Below are 24180 nucleotides of genomic sequence, written 5' to 3' on the forward strand. Positions count from 1 at the left end.
CAGCTACTCAGGAAGCTAAGGTGGGAGGACTGCTTGACAGGAGGTCAAGGGCAGCCTGGGCAACAAAGCAAGACCTTGTCTCTGCCAAAAAAAAAAAAAAAAGAGAGAGAGAAAAGAAAAGAAATGCAGAAGGTACAGGGCCTTTGCTGCAACGTCACTTTCAGTAGACCCAAAATGCCAGGCAGCAGACCGAGTGACTGACCTAGTCATTGCAAATACTCACTTTCCAAGAAGAATTTTCCTTCCCAAGAATACAGAGACTGTCCATTCACCACATGAACAATGACAGACTAAAGCAAGATATTGCTTCTTCCTACTAACACCACCTTAGTAATCCTCTTTGTGACATTAGTTAATAAACCAGTACTAAAGTAATTCTGTAGCACTTCAGTTACTATAATTACTTTCTATGTTTGAGCCTTATTAGGAAACATAATCCAGAAGCTATATCATTTTTGCTTAAATGATATAAATCCCTTTTGGAAAAATATCACAGCAAGCTTATACACTACGTAGTATGCAAACAAACCTAAAAATCAAAAGCAATTCTGCCTGCATTCATATGTCACAGAAACACTGTGTGAATGAGAAGATCTACAACCATTCCAAGATCTCTGGAGGAAGTGTACTATATATAAACAGAAAAAACAACTAAGTTATATGTCCTTAGTTACATATAACTAAAGTCATAAGATAGTACCAACACTACTCCAGCTTCTTCTTCTGCTATGCAGAGCAGGAGAATTGATATTAGGTAGGCAAGGCATGTGATCAGCACTGGCTCCTAAAGCACATAAGCATTAGCTTTGTCTACTTACAGAAGGTCCACTTGCTTATTAAGTCACTTTTAAACTATGCAAAAGTTCTAGAATAAAGAATCTAAACAGTTTATCTACTGCCAGTGGTCCTCAGGGTACATTAAAATTATCTGGAGGACCTCTTAAAAGTACAGACTACTGGGCCCCACCCCAGAGTTTCTGATTCAGTAGGTTTAGGATGGGGCTTAAGAATTTGGATTCCAACAAGTTCCCAGGGGGTAAAGAGATGACGATGGTCCAGGATCCACCCTGAGAACCACTGCTCTATAGTTTACTTGTTGACAGAAGCTATTTGCTGCAGTCTTCAGCTTACAAGGTTTCTGCTGATCATTTAAAAATAAAATATAGGCCGGACGCAGTGGCTCACGCCTGTAATCCCAGCACTTTGGGAGGCCGAGGTGGACGAATCATGAGGTCAGTTCAAGACCAGGCTGGCCAGCATGGTGAAACCGTGTCTCTACTAAAAAATACAAAAAATTAGCTGGGCATGGTGACAGGCGCCTATAATCACAGCTACTCCGATGGCTGAGGCAGGAGAATCGCTTGAACCCAGGAGGCGGAGGTTGCAGTGAGCTGAGATCGCGCCACTGCACTCCAGCACGGGTGACAGCGCTAGACTCCGTCTCAAAAAAATAAAAAATAAAATAAAATAAATCAGCTTTGTCCGTTTTTCAACTTTTTATTGGAAATAATTTCCAAGTTACAAAAAATTTGCAATAATAATAGTACAGGGAAAAGATTCATATATGCTTTACCCAGGTTCAACTTTTTTTTTTTTTTTTTTAGATGAATTCTTGCTCTGTCGCCCAGGCTGGAGTACAATGGCGTGATCTTGGCTCACTGCAACCTCCACCTCCCGAGTTCAGGTGATTCTCCTGCCTTAGCCTCCCGAATAGTTGGGATTACAGGCACCCGCCACCACGCCCAGCTAATTTTTGTATTTTTTAGTAGACAGGTTTCGTTCGCCATGTTGGCCAGGCTGGTCTCAAACTCCTGACCTCAAGTGATCTGCCTGCCTTGGCCTCCCAAAGTGCTGAGATTACAGGCACGAGCCACCGCGTGTGGCCCCAGATTCAACTATTAATAACATTGTGATCCATCTACTTTATCAATACTCTCTTCCTCCCTTCTCCATTTATAGCAAGTATTATTTTCGAAACCATGAGAGAAAGCTGCATACATCACAGTACTTTACTTCTAAAAACTTCATTATGTATTTTCTAAGAATAAAGATACTCTCAGCCGGGCATGGTGACTCACGTCTGTAATTCCAGCACTTTGGGAGGCCGAGGCGGGCAGATCACCTGAGGTCAGGAGTTCAAGACCAGCCTGGTCAACATGGTGCAACCCCGTCACTACTAAAAAAAATACAAAAATTAGCTAGGAGTGGGGGCAGGTGCCTGTAATCCCAGCTACTCAGGAGGTTAAGGCAGGGAGAATTGCTTGAACCCGGGAGGCAGAAGTTACAGTAAGCCGAGATCGCGCCATTACGCTCCAGCCTGGGTGACAAAACGAGACTCCGTTTAAAAAAAAAAAAGAAAAGAAAAAAGATGTTCTCTAACATAACCACAGTAGTTACCAACTCCGGGAATTTAACACTGATACATCATTACCACAATCAACATACAGAACAATTCCATTATGCCCAAAAATTCCCTCATGCTCCCGCTTTATAGTTAACTCTTCCCCCAATACCCTGGCCACCACTATTTCCAATCCCTAAAGTTCTGTCCCCTCCAGAATGTCACGTAAGTGAAATCACACATACACATATAGTACGTAGCCTTTTTAAAAAATTGTAAGCTGGCTGGGCACAGTGGCTCAGGCCTGTAATGCTAGCTCTTTGGGAGGCCCAGGCAGATAGATCACCTGAGGTCAGGAGTTCAAGACCAGCCTGGCCAACATGGCGAAACCCCATATCTACTAAAAATACAAAAAATTAGCCAGGTGTGGTGGCACCTGTAATCCCAGCTACTTGGGAGGCTGAGGAAGGAGAATCATTTCAACCTGGGAGGTGGAGGTTGCAGTGAGCCGAGGTTGTGCCACTGCACTCCAGCCTGCACGATGGAACCAAGATTTCATCTCAAAAAAAAAAAAAAAAGGAAGCAAATACATATCAAATATCAAATAAAATGCATCATTTTAAATTGTACAATTCAGGAGCATTAAGTACATTCACAATGTCATGCAATCATCACTACTACCTAGTTCCAGAATACTTTTATCAGCCCAAAAGAAGTACCATAACCATTAGGGAGTCATTCCCCATTCCCTTAGCCCCTGGCAACCACCAATCTGCTTTCTGTCTCTACGGGTGTGCCTACTCTAGATATTTCATATAAATTGAATTGTACAATATTTGGTCTTTTGTGTCTGGCTTCTTTCATAATGTTTTCAAGGTTCATCCAACTTGTAGCATACATCAGTATTTCATTCCTCCTTATGGCAGTGTATATATTCTTATGAGTCTAGTTTCTTTCACTCAGCACATTGCCATTGAGATTCATCCATGTTGTTAGGTGCATAAGTAGTTTCTTCTTCATTGCTGAGAAGTATTCCATTTTATGTATATACTAGAGTTTGTCTAGTCACCAAAAGACACTTTACTCCTGGTACTTTTTCCAGAAATAATCATATAATTCAAGGTAATTTACAATTCATGGGGTTATAATGTATTTGTAAACAGCAAATGAAAAATTCAAATATACAGAACATATATAGGTCCAAAATCTCTTATCTACAATTCCAAAATTCCATAAATGTCAAGTTTTTTGGTAAACTTCAACAAACTCATTTTGAGGCAAATCCTGGCCTACACTATAATGAGTCACTTTAGTCTTTATTTACTCCTCTTAGAATATTAATAATTTTGCAGCATATTATGTCTGAGTACACATTCCCCTGGGAGATATAATTCCTATATGATCTATGTAAACTACATTTCTATAACTTGAAAAATTCATAAGCTCATTTAACCTCACAGGTTCTAGATAAAATTGTGACCCTGTACTTATACAGCTCTAGAGGAGACAAAAATTACACTAATACTAGAGTTAATGAAGAGGCGTTAATCTTCTCTCCTGTGTTATAGATCAGCCCTCCATTACATCAACTAAAAGGACAGACTGTACTCTACAATTCCCCTCTTATGAGCAATATCCATCCTGCATGGTCTCTGCAGGTCATCACTCAGCCTAAAATATTGATTGCCAGTTTTCACCTATGAATGTCACCTTTTTGGCTGTGCATACTGGTTCACATCTGTAATCCCAGCACTTTGGGAGGATGAGGCAGGAGAATCACTTGAACCCAGGAGTTCAAGACCAGCCTGGGAAACATAGTGAGACCACGCCTCTACAAAAAGTTTAAAAATTAGCCTGGCATGGTGGTACGCACGTGTAGTCCCAAATACTCTGGAGGTTGAGACAGAAGGATCACTTCAGCCCAGGGGTTTGAGGTTACAGTAAGCTATGATCATACCAATGCACTCCAACCTGGGCAACAGAGTAAGACCCTTTCTTTAAGTCACTGTTACTACTAAGATTCACATATTTTTTTTTCTTTTTCTTTTTAAGAGACAAGGTCTTGCTATGTTGCCCAGGCTGATCTCAAATTCTCGGGCTCAAGAAATTCTCCTGTCTCAGACTCCCAAGTAGCTAGGACTACAGGTGTGCAACACCATGCCTGACTACCACATATGATCTTTTAACAGTAAACATTATAGTTCCAGAACATTTGATTGTTCCAAGACATATTCTTCAGCAGATATGTAAGACCTAAGCTGCACTGCTGTGAAACCTACACTACCCTTTAATGCTCCTCACCTGAGGGGAAATCACAGCTGCTCTTCACATACACCATAAATAATAATCTATTCCATCCATATAGGGAACCTACTGAGTGTCAAGCACTGGTGGAAACAAGAAGGAATAAGGCTCCTGCTGACATTCCTCTCTAGTGAGAGAAATAAGATAAACAAATCCACTGAGAAAAATATCAGTGATAGATCCAATACCACTGACAGGTTCAATCCAATCAGTGACCAGTGATAGATCAGTGATAGATCCAACTGAAAAATACCAGTGATAGAAATATCCAATCAGTGATAGATCCAAACAAGGATATGATGGAAAACAACTACCCGATGATTTTAGATGAGGGTGACACAAGGCCTCAGAGATGTGAAACTGAAGCCAAGAACTAAACCCCAGAAGACAAGTGAAGATCAGACGGAAGAGCAGTGCAAAGACCCTGACACAAAAAGAAGTTTGTATTGGTCAAAGACAAGAGAAAAGCTCAGTGTGGCTACAGCAAAATAGGGTAGGTGGAGAGCAGTACTGAATGAGATCAAACAGCCAAGGGTCAGCTCATGCATGGGTTTGTAAGACAAAACAAGAAGTTGGGAATTTCTTCCAAGTGAAGACGAAGGCCCTAAGAGGGTTTTAGACATGGGAGTAACATGATCTGGCTGATATTGTCAAAAGTTCATCCTATTTATCAGAGATGTAATATAGATAACATGAAACTAGTAATCCAATCATTTCACTAAAAAACAAAAACAAACAAAAAACACAACTTAATAGAATGCCAAGAAAAGATTGTATTTGCTGAAAGGTATTTTTCGTTTTATTTTTAAGCACTGCCCCGAATGATTTCCCATGTGTATCAATGTCTTCAGTCTGCCAATTCTAATAGCTACCACAATCAGCAAATTTAAGAACTTCCTCTCTAGACCCTATATGTTAATGTAATTTTTACTGTGCTGACAAATTTGACAATTAGAAAGTCAATGAATACTAAAGAAACTGGAGTTTGAACTGCTATTTAAATATTAAGACATCTCCTTTCCTAAACATATCAATACTTAATGAAAGCACAGTTCATGAAACAAGACTGAGGTTATTATCCTGAGAGTTAAAAAGCATCTCCAGCCTGTAAATTCTACCTTGAGTTCCCAAAGAAAGCATGTATGAGGCATATGCAAAAAATAAATATAACCAACAAAAGTGAGATACCAAGAATAATAATATAACTACTCTTACTCCTGCTTCCACAAATTCAGGGTTGATGTTTTTAAAACAAATAAATAACTGGCTCTCTGAGAAATAATACTTCTGAGCTTGTTCTCAAATTATAGAACAAATTATTTCTGGACTTAACATCATATTCTTTCAAGCACCAAAATTTATTTTGTGGATAATTTTCCTCTGCAGAAGCATTCTGAAGAAGTTATCTAGTTAATGCAAAATTTTTATCCCATGATAAACTGCTAATAGTAAATTATATCCTCAAAATATGACATGTTCTTACTTGAAGATGTCTTTAACTGAATTACTGAAATTCTAAGTTCTGTGAAGACTCATGCTCTATTCTCTTCCATTTAAAATTCTGCAAAATAGGTCACCTAAAGATTACCTTTATTTTTAAATAAATAAACATTATTATACATAGTTCTAAAAATATTGGTCAAAACCCTTGAGTTCTTGGCATTTCACCTTTGCCTACATTTACTGTAGTAAGATTTAAAGGAAATGACTGAAATTGGTGCTGTGAAATACAACTAGGAGGATACTCTGAAAAGTTTAATCTACCATTCAGACCACAGAACAGATGTCAAAGGGAAAGCTCTTCTGGATCTATTCATGGATTTCAACAAAATAACTGTAACAGGACTCCATTCTCAAAGCAAAACTGAAAATTAAAGAAACCACTAATTTGTACAATTTCTCTGGGAAGTCATAAATTTTACTGAAGCAATGAATATAAAATTTTACATACAACAAGCTTATTAAATCCTATTAGGCTCAAGCATAAACATTCCACCACCATGAAGAAAATGCATAGCAAGTTTAATAATTATATAAAATATATTCAAGGCAATTGCTGTGACACTCACTTTATATATCACAGGCATTCAGAAGAACTGGAACATGCATCCTCATCACCCATGTGTGGACAAACATCCACAAAGAACCACAGCTAAGACTAAAGCTGGTTGTTATTTGGAGGCACCAACAGGAGGCTTCTGGAAATTTTAATTGTGGTTTCTTAAAACAAACTTTAAGTAGCACATGATGCAGAGATCTGATAAAGACCCTTCCTAACCCAAGGCCATATGCAAGTCAAGAAACTCACCTGTGTTATACTCCTTCAACTGCAAGTTCTTTACAAGCATGCCATCAGGAGTCCGAAAAGCATTAAGAATCTGCAAAAATATGGCATTTACACTAATGATACAAATCATAATCAAACAATGAATATCAGATTTTCCCTAACGGTTTTTTATCATACATAATTTAAAGCCATGATTACTTTGTAAAAGCAAACTTAGACTATGAACACTCAAGGCATTCACATATTGAATGAGTAGAACATAATTATTCAAAAATTGGCGGGATGCAGTGGCTCATGCCTATAATCCCAGCACTTTGGAAGGCCAAGGTGGGAGGATCGCTTAAAGCCACATGTTTGGGACAAGCCTGGGCAACATAGTGAGACCCTATCTCTAAAAAAAAAAAAAAATTCTTAATTAGCCAGGAGAAGCCGGGCGTGCTGGCTCACACATGTAATCCCAGCACTTTGGGAATCCAAGGCGGGTGGATAACCTGAGGTCAGGAGTTCGAGACCAGGCTGGCTAACATGGTGAAACCCAACTTCTACTAAAAATACAAAAATTAGCTGGATGTGGTGGCACACACCTGTAATCCCAGCTACTCGGAAGGCTGAGGCAGGAGAATCACTTGAACCTGGAAGGCTGAGGCTGCAGTGAGCCGAGATCATGACACTGCACTCCAGCCTGGGCAACAGAGCGAGACTCTATCTTTAAAAAAAAAAAAAAAAAAAAAATTGGCCAGACACAGTGGCTCACGCCTGTAATCCCAGCACTTTGGGAGGCCGAGGCGGGCAGATCACAAGGTCAGGAAATCGAGACCATCCTGGCTAACACGGTGAAACCCCGTCTCTACTAAAAAATACAAAAAATTAGCCAGGCGTGGTGGCGGGCACCTGTAGTCTCAGCTACTTGGGAGGCTGAGGCAGGAGAATGGCGTGAACCCAGGAGGTGGAGCTTGCAGTGAGCCGAGATCGCACCACTGCACTCCAGCCTGGGTGACAGAGTGAGACTCCGTCTCAAAAAAAAAAAAAAAAAAAAAATTAACCAGGAGTAGTGGCTCACACCTATAATCCCAGCGACTCGGGAGGATAGTTTGAGCCCAGGAGTTTGAGGCTGTAGTGAGCCTTCATTGGGCCACTGCACTCCAGTCTGGAGTACCCTGTCTCAAAAATAAATAAATAAATATTTTTAAATTATCAGGTATATAGGAAAAGCAGGGCCAGAAGCAGTGGCTCACATCTGTAATCCCAGCACTTTGGGAGGCCGAGGCAGGCGGATCATGACATCAGGGGATCAACACCATCCTGGCTAACATGGTGAAACCCCATCTCTACTAAAAATACAAAAAATTAGCCAGGCGTGGTGGCACATGCCTGTAGTCCCAGCTACTCAGGAGGCCGAGGCAGGAGAACCGTTTGAACCCGAGAGGCGGAGGTTGCAGTGACCCAAGATTGTGCCACTGCACTCCAGCCTGGGCAACAGAGCAAGACTCTGTCTCAAAAACAAACAAACAAAATGCTGGGTGTGGTGGCTCATGCCTGTAATCTCAGCACTTTGAGAGGCCGAGGCGGGTGGATCACTTGAGGTCAGGAGTTCAAGATCAGCCTGACCAAGATGGTGAAACCCCATCTCTACTAAAAATACAAAAATCCGCCGGGTGCAGTGGCAGGTACTTGTAATCCCAGCTACTTGGGAGGCTGTGGCAGGAGAATCGCTTGAACCCTGGCAGCAGAGGTTGCGGTGAGCTGAGATCGTGCCACTGCACTCCAGCCTGGGTGACAGAGTGAGACTCTGTCTCAAAAAAAAAAAAAAAAGAAAAAGAAAAGCAGAAGAGCATAACCTTCAAAGGCTCAAGCTGTGAAATCATACTGCGTGCATTCCAAGCTCTCCGCTCACTTGCTGTGTAACCTTTTGGTGTCCAGTTTCTCATGTGTTAAACATAAAATGATGTACTGGTCATTACAGTCCAGGGCCACAGCATTTCCTCAGCATGAACTGCCTGGGCAGTTCATTTCCCCATATTCAAATGAACTGCTCTCTCATGGCATTCAGGCCTGGGCTCGAATGCCTCTTCCTCAGTGATGTCTCCCTAACTACACAATACAAAAAACAGCCCCATTAGTATGCATGCCTGTGGTCCCAGCTACTCAGGAGGCTGAGGTGGTATAATCAATTGAGCCCAAGAGGTAGAAGCTGCAGTGAGCCGTGATTGTGACACTGCACTCCAGCCTGGGCAACAAAGTGAGACGCTGCCTCAAAAAAATTAAAAATGGGCTGGGCATGGTGGCTCATGCCTGTAATCGCAGGCATGCATACTACTTTGGGAGCTAGAGGCAGGGAGATAACCTGAGGTCAGGAGTTCAAGACCAGCCTGACCAATATGGCGAAACTCCGTCTCTACTAAAAGTACAAAAATTAGCTGGGCGTGGTGGTGTGTGCCTGTAGTCCCAGCTACTCGGGAGGCTGCGGCAGGAGAGCTGCTTGAACTGGGGAGGCGGAGGTTGCAGTGCGCGCCACACACTCCAGCCTGGGCGACAGAGCAAGACTCTGTCTCCGAGCTACAGGCCGAGCTACCATGCCCGGCCTGTACTTTAGTTTTCTTCAGAGTATTTATTCGCTGACTAAAATTGTGTAATCCTTTTGCTTGCTTTTTCATTATCCATGAAGGCAGTGACTTTATAATATACACTGCTGTGTCACTCAGTATCTAGAACAATGCCTGGCATACAGTAATGCTTAATATTTAGAGTGATTATATTAAATATGTGATAATTAAATGAACTAATGCTTGTAAGTATCACACAATGCCTGGCACAGAGCGAGCACTGCCATAAGTTCAGACTTAATTTAGTCAGCCAATCCTTTGATATAGGGCAGTTAAGCAGTTTCTAGTTTTTACTATTGTAAATAAACTGCATCCTTATGTACGTACTCCAGAAATAATATGCTCTAAAGGATGTGATCAGGTCTAAAGAGAGCAATCATTTGTCATAATTTTTTTTAACCTCACCTCAGTGAGTGCATGTATAAATGGTGAAATCTGAATAAACTTTATGTATTATACCAGGGTCAATTTCCTGGTTTAGATACTATACCACAGTTGTGCAAAATATTAACACTGAGGGAGGATGGGAAAAAAATACACAAGACTTCTCTGTGCATTTCTTTGTACCTTCTTGTGAATCTATAATTTTTCAAATTAAAAGGTTTTTTAATTTTTAATTGACACAGAGAAACAGGAGAGAAGACATGCCTTACCTCTTCTTTTGTGGCATTTTCAGGCACCCCACTTAATCGAATAAGCCTGCTGGGTTTCTCCTCACTTGGGCCAGTCCTATAATCTTGATCCTTAAATTGAGAATGAAAAATTATTTCACAAATAAATATACTTTACTGTACAAAACACAAATCAACATGAAATTTAGCTACTCAGGATCAAAAATGATAATGACATATCATGTGAAGATACAAAAAATTACAATTTTCTCTATTGTTCTGAGTGCCAGAATGTGACTTCAAATCATAAGAATGTAAATGTGCTAAGATCAAGGCTCACTGAAAGAGTCTTGAAAGTAAAGCAAAACATTACGAGACAAGACTGAGTAAGACTTTAATAACCAGAAAGACACACTAACATAGTCTCAAAACTGTAATTTTCTTAGCCTGGCCAACATGGTGAAACCCTGTCTCTACTAAAAATATAAAAATTAGCCGACTGTACTGTATACACCTGTGGTCCCAACTACTCAGAAGGCTGAGGCGGAAGAATCGCTTGAACCTGGAAAGCAGGGGTTTCGGTGAGCCAAGATTGTGCCACTGCACTCCAGCCTGGGTGACAGAGCGAGACCCATGTCTCAAAAAAAAAAAAAGAAAAAAGAAAAATTTCCCGGTCTGAGAGCTGGAGAATGGGCTGTAAACTAGCAGTACTTCATACCTCTGGTGAGAGATGACGACTAGATAATGTCTTTTTTTTTTTTTTTTTTTTTTTTTTTTTTTGAGACAGAGTGTTGCTCTGTCGCCCAGGCTGGAGTGCAGTGGCACAATCTCAGCTCACTGCAGCCTCTGCCCCCCAGGTTCAAGCAATTCTCCTGCCTCAGCCTCCCAAATAGTTGGGATTACAGGCGCCCACCTCCACACCTGGCTAGTTTTGGTTTTCGGTTTTTTTTTTTTTCAGATGGAGTTTCGCTCTTGTTGCCCAGACTGAAGTGTAATAGTGCAACCTCTGCCTCCCCACAACTTCTGCCTCCCAGGTTCAGGGGATTCTCCTGCCTCAGCCTCCCGAGTAGCTGGGATTACACACATGTGCCACTACACCCAGCTAATTTTGTATTTTTAGTAGAGATGGGGATTCTTTGTGTTGGTCAGGCTGGTCTCAAACTCATGACCTCAAATGATCCGCCTGCCTCAGCTTCCCAAAGTGTTGGGATTCCAGGCGTGAGCCACCACGCCTGGCCTAATTTTTGTTATTTTTAGTAGAGATGGGGTTTCACCATGTTGACCAGGCTGGTCTTGAAATCCTGACCTCAAATGATCTGCCCACCTTTGCCTCCCAAAGTGTTGGGATTACAGATGTGAGCCACTGTGCCTGGCCTTATTTTTCTTTCCGCCCCCCTCACGTTCTCTCCTGAGGTTGCACCACACTGGTCTCAAGCTCCTGGCCTCAAGTGATCCTCCCACCTCAGCCTCCTAAAGTGCTGAAATTATAAGCACAGGCCACTGTACCCAGCCAAATCTACTTTAAAAGAGAATACCTTCATTGTAAAATTACAAATATAACCCTCCTTGCTTAAATCATATATTCAAGAAGTTTAACATTTAAGTTAATTACATTAGCTGCAAGAGGATAGTTGCAACATTAATATCAGTTCCTCACAACTAGGGAGACTCCTAAGTATTCTCTCAATGAATTTAAATAAGAAAATGATCCCTAAACAATCACAGGTCTAACTAAGCGAGCGTTGCAAGAGTCAACTCCCAAAGACATATACTTTCAAACTAAATTATCCCAAGTCATGTAAATCAGCATCATAAAACAAAATAATGAATAAACACACATCAAAAGGGTAGAGGCAGTGGCTCACTGCTGTAATCCCAGCACTTTGGGAAGCTAAGGTGGGGGGACTGCTTGAACCCAGGAATTTGAAACCAGCCTGGGCAATATGTTGCAACCTTGTGTCTACAAAAAAATACAAAAATTGCTGGCCAGGCATGGTGGTGCATGCCTGTAATCCCAGCTCTTTGGGAAGCTGAGAAGGATGGATTATTTGAGATCAGGGGTTCCAGCCCAGCCTAGGTAACATGCCTAAACTTCATCTCTATAAAAAATACAAAAATTAGTCGGATTTGGTGGTGCACAACTACAGTCCCAGCTACTCAGGAGGCTGAGGCAGGAAGTCTGCTTGAACACGGGAGGCGGAAGTTGCTGTGAGCCAAGATTGTGCCACTACACTCCAGCCTAGGAAACAGGGCGAGACTCCATCTCAAAAAAGAAAAAAAACAAAAACAAAAACTAACTAGGCATGGTAAAATATACCTGTAGTCCCAGCTTCCTGGAAGGCTGAGGCGGGGGAACCCCTTGAACCCGGGAGGTAGAGGTTGCAGTGAGCTGAAATTGCACCACTGCACTCCAGCCTGAGCAACAGAGCAAGACTCATTCTCAAAGGAAGAAAAAAAAACTAGCCAGGCATAGTGGCTGGCGCACATCTGTAGTTCCAGCTACTCAGGAGGCTGAGGTGGGAGGATCGCTTGAGCCTGGAAGGTCAAGGCTGCAAGGAGCCATGATTACACCATCGCACTTCAGCCCGAGTGACGGAGTGAGACCATGTCTCAAATATATACATATAGTTCCTTCATATATACACACACATATATACACAAACGGAAAGTGAAGCAGGAAGAAAAGAATAAAAGAAAATATATACATATATATATGATCTGAGCTGAGGGCCTTTTCTCTAGAGATTTACATTCCTACATTCCACTCCTGAATACAAATTTTGCTTTCTGGCCAGGCGCGGTGGCTCATGCCTGTAATCCCAGCATTTTGTGAGGCTGAGGCGGGCAAATCACGAGGTCAGGAGTTCCAGACCAGCCTGACCAATATGGTGAAACCCCGTCTCTACTAAAAATACAAAAATTAGCTGGGTGTGGTGGTGCGTGCCTGTAATCCCTGCTACTCCGGAGGTTGAGGCAGGAAAATTGCTTGAACCTGGGAGGCGGAGGTTGCAGTGAGCTGAGATTATGTCACTGCACTCCAGCCTGGGTGACAGAGCAATACTCAGTCTCAAAAATAAATAAAATAAATAAATAAATTTCATCCTTCACAAAAGTCTTATTTAAAAAAAAAAAAAAAAAAAAGCAGGCCGGGCGCGGTGGCTCACACCAGGCATGGTGGCAGGCGCCTGTAGTCCCAGCTACTCGGGAGGCTGAGGCAGGAGAATGGTGTGAACCCGGGAGGCGGAGCTTGCAGTGAGCAGAGATTGCACCAGTGCACTCCAGCCTAGGCGACAGAGCGAGACTCCATCTCAAAAAAAAAAAAAAAAAAAAAAAAAAAGGCGATCCACCCCATCAACATACCTGAAGGTCCCGCTGGGCATCTCGGGCAGTTTTGCCCTCTGGAAAAGACTTGCTCTGGCCATAGCCAAACATCTGGCTTCCTGGCAGCCTATGATCCACATCACGGTACTCCATGCTTCTGTAATCGGTGTCTTGCCGCCCAAGAAAGTCCAGACCGCCTTCTTCTTTAAACAGACCAGCATCTGAATTCTGCTGTTCACCTCCAGAAAGCTGTGACTTATCTTGGTCTTGAACTGGACTTTGGCTGTTCTGAAAGTCTGCTGGAGACTCATGTTCAAAGGCTACACCTTGTGTTTCTCCTTCTCTTGTTTCTGAATGCTCAAATTCTCCCTTCTGAATGCCAAAAGCAGGCCTTTCTATCGTATGGTCATGTGTGGATTCTTCTCTCCTGTTCACATTCATACCAGAATGTTCTCTATCTTGTGTAGAGGGCTGAATGTAATCCAAAATATTTGGATCCACAGGGGGCATCTCCCTATCTTTAAATTCCATACAAGATCCCATCTCTCTGCCCCTAAAATCCTGATCAGTCCTAGACCGGTGTCTACCTCTGAAATCTGAATGTGGCGTATCCCTGTCCCTAAAGTCTAGATCAGTAGTACCTGAACCTCGGCCTCTAAAGTCTACTTGTGTTCCGTCTTTCTCTCTAAAGTCCAAATCAGATACATCTCTATTCCTAAAATCAGAACGGGACTGTTCTCTGGCCCTAAAATCCAAATCTGATAAATCCCTTCCCCTAAAATCTGCATGGGATCCATCCCGGCCTCTAAAATCTAAATCATAAGTGCCCCGGCCCCTGAAGTCAGATGGAGGAGCATCCCTACCTCTGAAGTCAACGGCGTGAGCATCCCTGTCTCTGTAGTTCATATGAGGTGCCTCCCTACCTCTATAATCCATAGAAGTACCATCTCCACCCCTATAGTCCATAGGTGGTCCTTCTCTATCCCGAAAATCCCCAGAATGTATGTCCCTACCCCTGAAGTCCAACTGTGATGAATCTCTGCTCTGGAAATCAGAAGACGAAAAATCTCCCCCCCTGAAATCATGTCCAGGTCCCTCCCCTCCTCGATAGTCACCATGCGGTCCATCTCTAGCTCCATAGCTGAAAGAATGCTCCTCTACATTTGCAAAAGGAGGCCCCGAATGCCCCTGGAAATCAAAGGGAAGTGAATCTCTGCCAGGAAAGTTGCCAGAGTGTCTCTCTTGAGCATGACTCTTAAGGGGAGGAGGAGGATAATCCCTGTTCCACCCGGGAGCAAACCTTTCTTCTTGGCTCCCACTGTAGAAACAAAGACAGTGTTATTCATATTGTCCAGAGAGTTTGAAATCTACACACCAGCATATTCTTCTCTAATCACAGCACATTCTTCTGTAAACATTTTTTTTTTTGGCAGAGTTCTGTAACAAGGTCCTAGATCTGCAGAAAACAGCAAAGTTTTGCTATTTTAAGACGAAGTGGCGGAGTAAACTTTTATGCTCCCATTTCAGAACACGAGGAAAGTCAACACAAGGTTTTCAACATGACTGCTGCAGAAAAAGCTTTCACCCAGTCCTGCAACAGGGAAAATCCGCAATACCAAATAAGCTAAGAATGGTGACATGCTACAAAAATTTCCATTTCCTACAGCCAGGGAACTTAAGAATTCCAAGATCAACATGACGATTCCTATATATCAGAAAAATCAATGCACTGTAAATTTCTTACAGTAAGTTTCAGGAGGTATCTTTTTCACTGCTGCATCCAGCGGTAACACTCAAAAATATTTTATTACAGATACAGCATGGACACCACCCAATCAAAATGGATGCAGGCCCAAAAGGAAGAAACACTGGTTGTAAATCACCAGTAGGAACAAGCACACCAGTGTTCACCAGCTGAACATCAGCCCTGGCTGCATCTAAATCCCAGTTCTACAGTGGCTCCACCAAGAAGCACTCTAACCTGGCTCCGATTATAACTACCCAAGGGTATCACAGAAGGTAGAAGGTAGTACGGATCATGCCACAAAGCATGGGTAAGTCATCTAAGCCATGCAACAGCATCCAGGGGCTTAATGCTGAGATGGACCTAGAGAGAGCATTAGGCCTTCAAGCATGATCCCCATGACCCAAATGAAGAAGCTGATATTCCATATTCCAATGTCTCATGCTACTTTTTCATAGCAATAAAATACATTTTAAAAATAGACACAGTATTAAATTTACATTCTCAATTTATAGAACTCAAGAGATAAACAAGATGTGACCTAATCTTTCATACTACCCAATTTCTTCCCTTTGCCTAACCTCCAGGGCATTTTACATGTTTTGGCTTCAGTCCAAGATTCCCTAAACTAGTTTAAGTAGGCAATTAGGCACCTAGGATCCTAGGTAGGGAGACATGAAAAAGGAAAACATGAAAAGACATGAAGGGTCATCTGTTATTCAGCAGTAAAACAAAAGCATTAAGATATTAATACCAACTCGATTCTTGCCTCCCAGAACATACAGGGTCTATCATAAGGTCCTTCTGAGCTCAGACTGCGCTACTATAGTAAAATTCAAAGGACAACTGATTCTGGGTCACTCAGTTCAAGAGAAATAGTTGCAATGCCAAACCCTTTCTTTCTCTTTTTCTTTTTTTTTGAGACGGAGTCTCGCTCTGTTGACCAGGCTGGAGTGCAATGGCGTGATCTCGGTTCACTGCAGCCTCCGCCTCCTGGGTTCAAGCAATTCTCATGCCTCAGCCTCCAGAGTAGGTGGGATTACAGGCATGCGCCACCATGCCCAGCTAATTTTTATATTTTTAGTAGAGATGGGGTTTTATCATGCTGCCCAGGCTGGTCTTGAACTCTTGACCTCAGGTGAGCCACCCGTCTCGGTCTCCCCAAGGTTAGGGTTACAGGCATGAGCCACCATGCCTGGCCAACTCTTTCTTAAAGTAATAGGAATTTAACAACATTAACCTAAACACTGGAATGATGTACATTTAATGAATTTTCAGAAAATGATGACTTCCACTGACCCCCATTAAGACTAGTTATGTCTATGTGGTTCATCATAAGCGGAGCAAGTTTAGACGTTCTTCTTTTTTTTTTTTTTTGAGACGGAGTCTCGCTCTGTCGCCCAGGCTGGAGTGCAGTGGCGCGATCTTGGCTCACTGCAAGCTCTGCCTCCCAGGTTCACGCCATTCTCCTGCCTCAGCTTCCCAAGTGGCTGGGACTACAGGCGCCCGCCACCACGCCCAGCTAATTTTTTTGTATTTTTTGTAGAGGCGGGGTTTCACCGTGTTAGCCAGGATGGTCTTGATCTCCTGACCTCGTGATCCACCCGCCTCGGCCTCCCAAAGTGCTGGGATTACAGGCGTGAGCCACCACGCCCGGCCTAGATGTTCTTCTTAAGCAATACAATTTAACACTAAAATTAAGATGTTACCACTAAATATAGTGTCTCCCATGTTTAAAATCTTTCAAGTCTTTCTTGCAGGAAGATTTAAGCTTCATCAGACACTCATGGGATGAGGACTGAGGTATGAAATCTACATGTTTTCTGACCAGAACACAGCCAACACGGCCTAAGGATTATCTTACTCTTCTAAATTAAGATCAAATAGATTTAGAGTAACTTACTGTAGCAGGGTTCTTAGATTTGTATTTTATACAGACTAATCAAGAAACCATTCGACTAATATAAAATATCAGTACTTATGAAAATTATTTTCAACCAAATAAAAACAAATTTTAAAAGAAAAGTTCAAAGGAAATGTAACAAAATCATTTTCCTATATCTTTTTTGGTTCAAATTCGTTCCCAAAAACTATGTCTCCCTCCTGGTCAAAGATCTTAAAAAACAGCATATAATGACTTACATTTAAACTAAAATTAAGGTGGGAAGATATAATTTTAAATAAGTTTAAACGAGTCAAAGACAAATGTTCTAAATTTGAAAAAAGTTAGACAATAGAGCTAAATTTACCTAACATTTCTGAATGCTTACCTAAACCACGTTAATTCTATAAGAAATAGGCTTACTTACAAAATAGTTACCCATAAATATAAGTAATAACAGGATAGATTACAACCTAAATATTTTTAAATGTTAACATACAACCCCATTGATCTAGACGAGAGGTCAGGAAACTTTCTCCATGAAAAGCCAGTTCGTAAATATATCAGATTTTCTGGGTTATACAATCTCTGTTACAATTATTCAAGTCTGCCATCATAGCATGAAAGCAGCCATACACAATCTGCAAACAAGTAACAGTGGCTGTTTTCCAATAAAACTTTATTTACAAAAACAGGCTATCGGCTGTAGTCTGCTGACCACTGGTCTAATCCTTAGTATTTTGAAAGAAAAAAAAATACCCAACATCACACAGTTGTTTTAATTTAAAGACCAATCTCTGTCATTCAGCATTTATGAAATACTAGTTTTACTAAACATTATATGGATTTTCTAAACTCAGTTCTCTACCTAAATTTTTCATTGGAACTCCAAGCTTCAGAACAATGAATGAGAACATCTGTTGCATTTAAGTAATAAAATCTTGCAGATTGCCAATCCAAATGAAAATTTACTAGTGGCAGGTGCGGTGGCTCACACTTATAGTCCCAGCACTTTGGGAGGCTGAGGTAGGTGGATCACTTGAGGTCAGGAGTTTGAGATCAGCCTGGCCAACATGGTGGTGAAACGCCATCTCTACTAAAAAAAAGTACAATAATTAGCCAGGCATGGTGGCATACACCTGTAGTCCCAGCTACTCGGGAGGCTAAGGCAGGACAATCACTTGAACCCGGGAGGCAGAGGCTGCAGTGAGCTGAGATCATACCCCTGCACTCCAGCATGGGCAACAGAGTGAGACTCCATTTTGAAAAAAGGAAAAAAAAAGAAAATGTACTAGTAATAGAAGTTTCAACTGGAGCAACAATACTTAGGAATGCATACATTTAAAGATCAGATTTCTTTGCCATGTACCAAGTAAAACCAAAAAAGTCACATTCGTATAGCATCTCATTAATTGTAAACACAAGACGAAAAATGTTTAAATACTAGTTAAAATACAGTGTGTATTATACTAGCTATAAAAAAATTAATTCCCTACAAATTTAAAATACAATCTATTTACCACTAAATGCTATCACTTTCCCCACTCTTCTTGGTACCAAGTAACCCCTAAAATTGAGAGGTGGCTCAGCAAACTGCATCAACATGCCACAGACAAGGCACAGCTCTGAATTCTAGACATAAATTAGTGAACTCAATACAACTTTTATAAACATTTATGTACATTTTGCTAGCTTTCCTTACTAGCCAAATATGTATTCCTTTGCTAAGAGACAAAAAGAAATAAAATATTTGGGTATTTTTTAATATTAAAGTAATGAAATTAGCCAGGCATAGTGGCACGCGCCTGTAATCCCAGCTACTCAGAAGCCTGAGGCAGAAGAATCACTTGAACACAGGACGCAGACTTTGCAGTAAGTCAAGATCGCACCACTGCACTCCAGCCTAAGAGATAGAGCGAGACTCTGTCTCAAAAAAACAAACAAATAAAATGCTATGTGACAAAACATTTGGCATCCTGGGTATTCAGTCTCACAATCATTTTCGAAATTATTTTCCAAATTGAGTTTCTATTTTTCTTTTTTTTTTTTGACACGGAGTCTTCCTCTGTCACCCAGGCTGGAGTGCAGTGACGCGATCTCGGCTCACCGCAAGCTCCGCCTCCCAAGTTCACATCATTCTCCTGCTTCAGCCTCCCGAGTAGCTAGGACTACAGGCGCCCGCCACCACACCTGGCTGATTTTATTTGTATTTTTTAGTAGAGACGGGGTTTCACCGTGATAGCCAGGATGGTCTCGATCTCCTGACCTTGTGATCTGCCCGCCTCAGCCTCCCAAAGTGCTGGGATTACAGGCGTGAGCCACCATGCCCAGCCGTTTCTATTTTTAAAAAATCAGAAACTATTTCTCCACAGAGAAAATATCTTCATTTATAGTAGGCCAAAATGTTACACATTTATAATTAAAATACTGGCAATTTCAATATTCAAATTTGAGAACTTACCGAAAAGGTCCAGTTCTGTTAGCAGGTCGAGAATCCCCCCACATCTCTTTTTATCAAGAGGGCCCCAACAAGTAGATCCTTTTTCTACCAAATTCTGGTTATAGCAGTACCTGTACAAAATAAACCACAAAAATTAGTACTTTAGAACGTGAACTAAAAGCTAAACTAGTTTCCCACTGCTTGGTTTATGAGGGACCACATCAGCAGCAATAATTTTGAAGGTCTTTTTTTTCTTTCTTTTTTTTTTTGATACGGAGTCTCGCTCTGTCACCCAGGCTGGAGTGCAGTGGCGCGATCTCAGCTCACTGCAAGCTCCGCCTCCCAGGTTCATGCCATTCTCCTGCCTCAGCCTCCAGAGTATCTGCGACTACAGGTGCCCGCCACCACGCCCGGCTAATTTTCTGTATCTTTAGTAGAGACAGGGTTTCACCGTGGTCTGGATCTCCTGACCTCGTGATCCGCCCGCCTCGGCCTTCCAAAGTGTTGGGATGAGCCGGCCTTCTTTTTTTTTTTTTTTTAAAGAGATGGAGTCTCGCTCTGTCACCCAGGCTGGAGTGCAAAGGCACGATCTCAGCCCACTGCAACTTCCGGGTTCAAGCAATTCTCCTGCCTCAGCCTCCCGAGTAGCTGGGACTACAGGTGCCCACCACCGAGCCTGGCTAATTCTTTGTATTTTTAGTAGAGACGGGGTTTACCGTGGTCTCAGAAATCTCCTGACCTTGTGATCCGCCCGCCTCGGCCTCCCAAAGTGCTGGGATTACAGGCATGAGCCACCGCACCCGGCCTTTTTTTTTTTTTTTTTTTAAGAGATAGAGTCTCGCTTTGTTGCCCAGGCTGAAGTGCAAACGCGCAATCTCAGCCCACTGCAACCTCCGGGTTCAAGCAATTCTCCTGCCTCAGCCTCCCGAGTAGCTGGGACTACAGGCAAACGCCGGCCGCCCAGCTAATTTTTTTGTATTTTAGTAGAGACGGGTATTCACCGTGTTCCCCAGGCTGGTCTCAAACTCCTGAGCTCAAGCAATCCGCCCGCCTCGGCCTCCCAAAGTGCTAGGATTACAGGCATGAGCCACAGTGCCCAGCTGGAGGTCACTTTTAAACATTTACATATTAAATTTATAATAAGAAAAATACTTTTTTTTTTTTTTTTTTTTAAGATGGAGTCTCTCTCTGTCGCCCAGGCTGGAGTCCAGTGGCACGATCTCATCCCACCACAACCTCTGCCTCCCGGGTTCAAGCGATTCTTCTGCCTCAGCCTCCCGAGTAGCTGGGACTACAGGCATGCGTCACCATGCCTGGCTAATTTTTGTATTTTTAGTAGAGATGGGGTTTCACCATATTGGCCAGGCTGGTCTTGAACTCCTAACATCATGATCCACCCACCTCGGCCTCCCAAAGTGCTGGGATTACAGGCGTGAGCCACCGTGCCTGGCCAGAAAAATACATTTTTAATTAAAATGGGTACTCTGGGGTCGGGCATGGTGGCTCACGCCTGTAACCTCAACACTTTGGGAGGCCAAGGCAGGCAGACGGCTTGAGCCAAGGAGTTTGAGACCAGCCTGGGCAACATGGCAAAACCCCAGCTCTACAAAAAATACAAAAATTACCAGAACTTTGGGAGGCTGAGGCAGGTGGATCACTTGAGGTCAGGAGTTCAAGACCAGCCTAGGCAACATGGTGAAATCTCATCTCTACTAAAAATACAAAAATTAGCCAGGTGTGGTGGCAGGCACCTGTAATCCCAGCTACGCAGGAGGCTGAGGCAGGAGAAATGCTTGAACTCGGGAGGCGGAGGCTACAGTCAGCCAAGATCATGCCACTGCACTCCAGACTGGGTGACAGAGCGAGACTCCATCTTAAAAAAAAAAAAAAATACAAAAATTAGCCAGGCACAGTGACTATGTGTAGTCCCAGCTTCTTGGAAGGCTGAAGTGAGGAAGGATCGCTTGAACCCGGGAGGTTGAGGCTGCAGTGAGCCAAGATCCCACCACTGCATTCCAGCTCAGGAAATAGAGTGAGACTGTCTCAGAAAAAAAAAAAAAAAAAAAAAAAAAATGTACTCTGGGCACCATAAACTTTTCAATGTGCTATGAATGCTTCATATTTACTAAATGAAATAAGTATTTACTGATTTTTCTAGTGCTCACTAGCCCTTCCTTTTTGGAAACAGCACTATAGTATCAACCCCACTGTCTCAGACCTGATCGGACACCATCCAGCATGACCAATCAGAATAATCTATTACCCTCACCACAGTCATTGTTTTGAAGGCAGACATGTAACTCAAGTCAAGATAAGAAGTTATTTCCAGGACCTTTGTTATAGCTACTGAAAAAGAGGCAAATCTTCATGACCTTGGATTTGGCAATGATTTCTTAAATATGACCCCTAAAGCACAAGGAACTTTAAAAGAAAAAGTAGATAAAGAGGACTTCATCAAAATTAAAAACTTCTGTGTATCAAAGGACACTATCAAGAGAGTAAAAAGACAGCCTATAGGTCATCAAAATGGCAGACTAGGAAGTTTCAAGGTCTCATTCCTTCATAGAAACATCAGAAAAACAAGTAGTAACTGTCTAAACCAACTTTGACAGAGTTTTAGAAAAGAGTCAAAGGTTTACAAGCAAATATCCAATCAAGAAAAAGCCATCTACAAAACAGAAAGAAAGTTGTGTGAATATCCAATCAAGAAAAAGCCATCTACAAAACAGAAAGAAAGTTGTGTGGTGTTTTTACTCAACCTTGCCCTACCCCCTCTCCAGCATGGCAGTGTTTTTTGTCTTAAAGCAGTAGAAGCCCAATTCCCAGCTCCCTCCCTCCAAGAGCAAAGCAGACCTTATTTGCAAATTATCGTACATATCTGTTCTACCCTATCTGCGGGGGTATTTGAAGGACAGACATAAGGTGCATGTTTCTCTTTCAACCTAATACAAAACTCAGGCAGAGAAAGCAGCAGGTATTGCTAATGAAAGCTGCAAAGCAGACTACAGACTAACAGGCACCTGGGGCAAGAGATTACAGATAGATGCCCACAGAAGTTGAGTGAAACTCTTTGGCAAATTAGGACATTCCAAAGCAACATGTATATGGGGAAATTTAGAAAGCCATATGAATGCCAAGGCAAAATGTATGATCATACAAGACCTAGGCCGGGCGTGGGGGCTCATGCCTGTAATCCCTGCACTTTGGGAGGCTGAGGCAGGTGGATCACTTGAGGTCAGGAGTTCGAGACCAGCCTGGCCAACATGGTGACACCCCGTCTCTACTAAAAATACAAAAAATTAGCTGGGCATAGTGGCGGGCACCTGTAGTCCCAGCTACTCAGGAGGCTGAGGCAGGAGAATGACTTGAACCCTGGAGGCGGAGGTTGCAGTGAGCCGAGGTCACGCCACTGCACTCCAGCCTGGGCAACAGAGCAAGACTCCGTCTCAAAAAAAAAAAAAAAACCCTAAATATAAATTGCCAACCAAGAATTCTGTATATGGCAAAACTGTCCTTCAAAAAGTAAGGAAAGCCGGGAGCGGTGGCTCACGCCTGTAATCCCAGCACTTTGGGAGGCCAAGGCGGGTGGATCACCTGAGGTCGGGAGTTTGAGACCAGCCTGACCAATATGGAGAAACCCTGTCTCTACTAAAAATACAAAATTAGCCGGGCATGGTGGCGCATGCCTGTAATCCCAGCTACTCGGGAGGCTGAGGCAGGAGAAGCACTTGAACCAGGAAGGCGGAGGTTGCGGTGAGCCGAGATCGTGCCATTGCACTCCAACCTGGGCAACAAGAGTGAACTCCGTCTCAAAACAAAAGGAAAAAAAATTGGCCGGGCGCAGCAGCTCACACCTGTAATCCCAGCACTCTGGGAGGCCGAGACAGGCGGATCACAAAGTCAGGAGATCGAGATCATCCTGGCTAACACAGTGAAACCCCATCTCTACTAAAAATACAAAAAAAAAAAAAAAAAAAAAAGAAATTAGCCAGGCGTGGTGGCGGGCACCTGTAGTCCCAGCTACTCAGGAGGCTGAGGCAGAAGAATGGTGTGAACCCAGGAGGCGGAGCTTGCAGTGAGCTAAGATTACGCCACTGTACTCCAGCCTGGGCGACAGAGCGAGACTCCATCTCAAAAAAAAAAAAAAAGGAAAAAAATCAAGACATTCTCAGATAAACAAAAGCTGAGGGAGGCTCATTACCACTATACAGACCTTGTAAGAAATGCTAAAAGGGAATTCTTCAGTCCCAGCGCAGTGGCTCACGCCTGTAATCCCAGCACTTTGGGAGGCCGAGGTGGATTGGTCATGAGGTCAGGAGTTCGAGACCAGCCTGGCCAAGATGATGAAACCCGTCTCTACTAAATATACAAAAATTAGCCAGGCGCGGTAGCAGGCACCTGTAATCCCAACTAGTCAGGAGGCTGAGGCAGGAGAATCGCTTCAACTTGGGGAGGGGTTGGTTGCAGTGAGCTGAGATCATGCCATGGCACTCAGCACTCCAGCCAGGGCAACAGAGTGAGACTCCATTTTTACAAAAAAAAAAAAAAAGGAATTCTTCAGAATGAATTTTTTTTTTGGAGTCTTGCTGTCGCCAAGGCTGGAATGCAGTTGAGCGATCTTGGCTCACTGCAAGCTCTGCCCCCCAG

At 42.7% G+C, this 24180-nt stretch overlaps 1 protein-coding gene across 7 annotated transcripts in view; it reads right to left on the reverse strand.

Moving 5' to 3' along the window:
* The window catches only part of RBM6 (RNA binding motif protein 6), a 139955-nt gene that overhangs the window by 96680 nt on the left and 19095 nt on the right, over positions 1-24180 (reverse strand). For 3 of the 7 annotated variants that reach the window (XM_030811739.1, XM_030811745.1, XM_030811744.1), the window contains exons 2-5: positions 19555-19664; positions 13507-14785; positions 10189-10278; positions 6954-7023 (exon numbers count right to left, since the gene is read on the reverse strand). In XM_030811739.1, the coding sequence (XP_030667599.1) occupies positions 6954-7023; positions 10189-10278; positions 13507-14785; positions 19555-19598 (1483 nt within the window). In that variant the 5' untranslated portion in view covers positions 19599-19664. Of the gene's footprint in view, positions 1-6953; positions 7024-10188; positions 10279-13506; positions 14924-19554; positions 19665-24180 lie in introns of all 7 variants that reach the window. The other 4 variants (XM_030811746.1, XM_030811743.1, XM_030811742.1 and 1 more) reach the window with 3 other exon arrangements.

This window comes from Nomascus leucogenys, chromosome 4, assembly GCF_006542625.1.
Source record: "Nomascus leucogenys isolate Asia chromosome 4, Asia_NLE_v1, whole genome shotgun sequence".
Taxonomy (NCBI): domain Eukaryota; kingdom Metazoa; phylum Chordata; class Mammalia; order Primates; family Hylobatidae; genus Nomascus; species Nomascus leucogenys.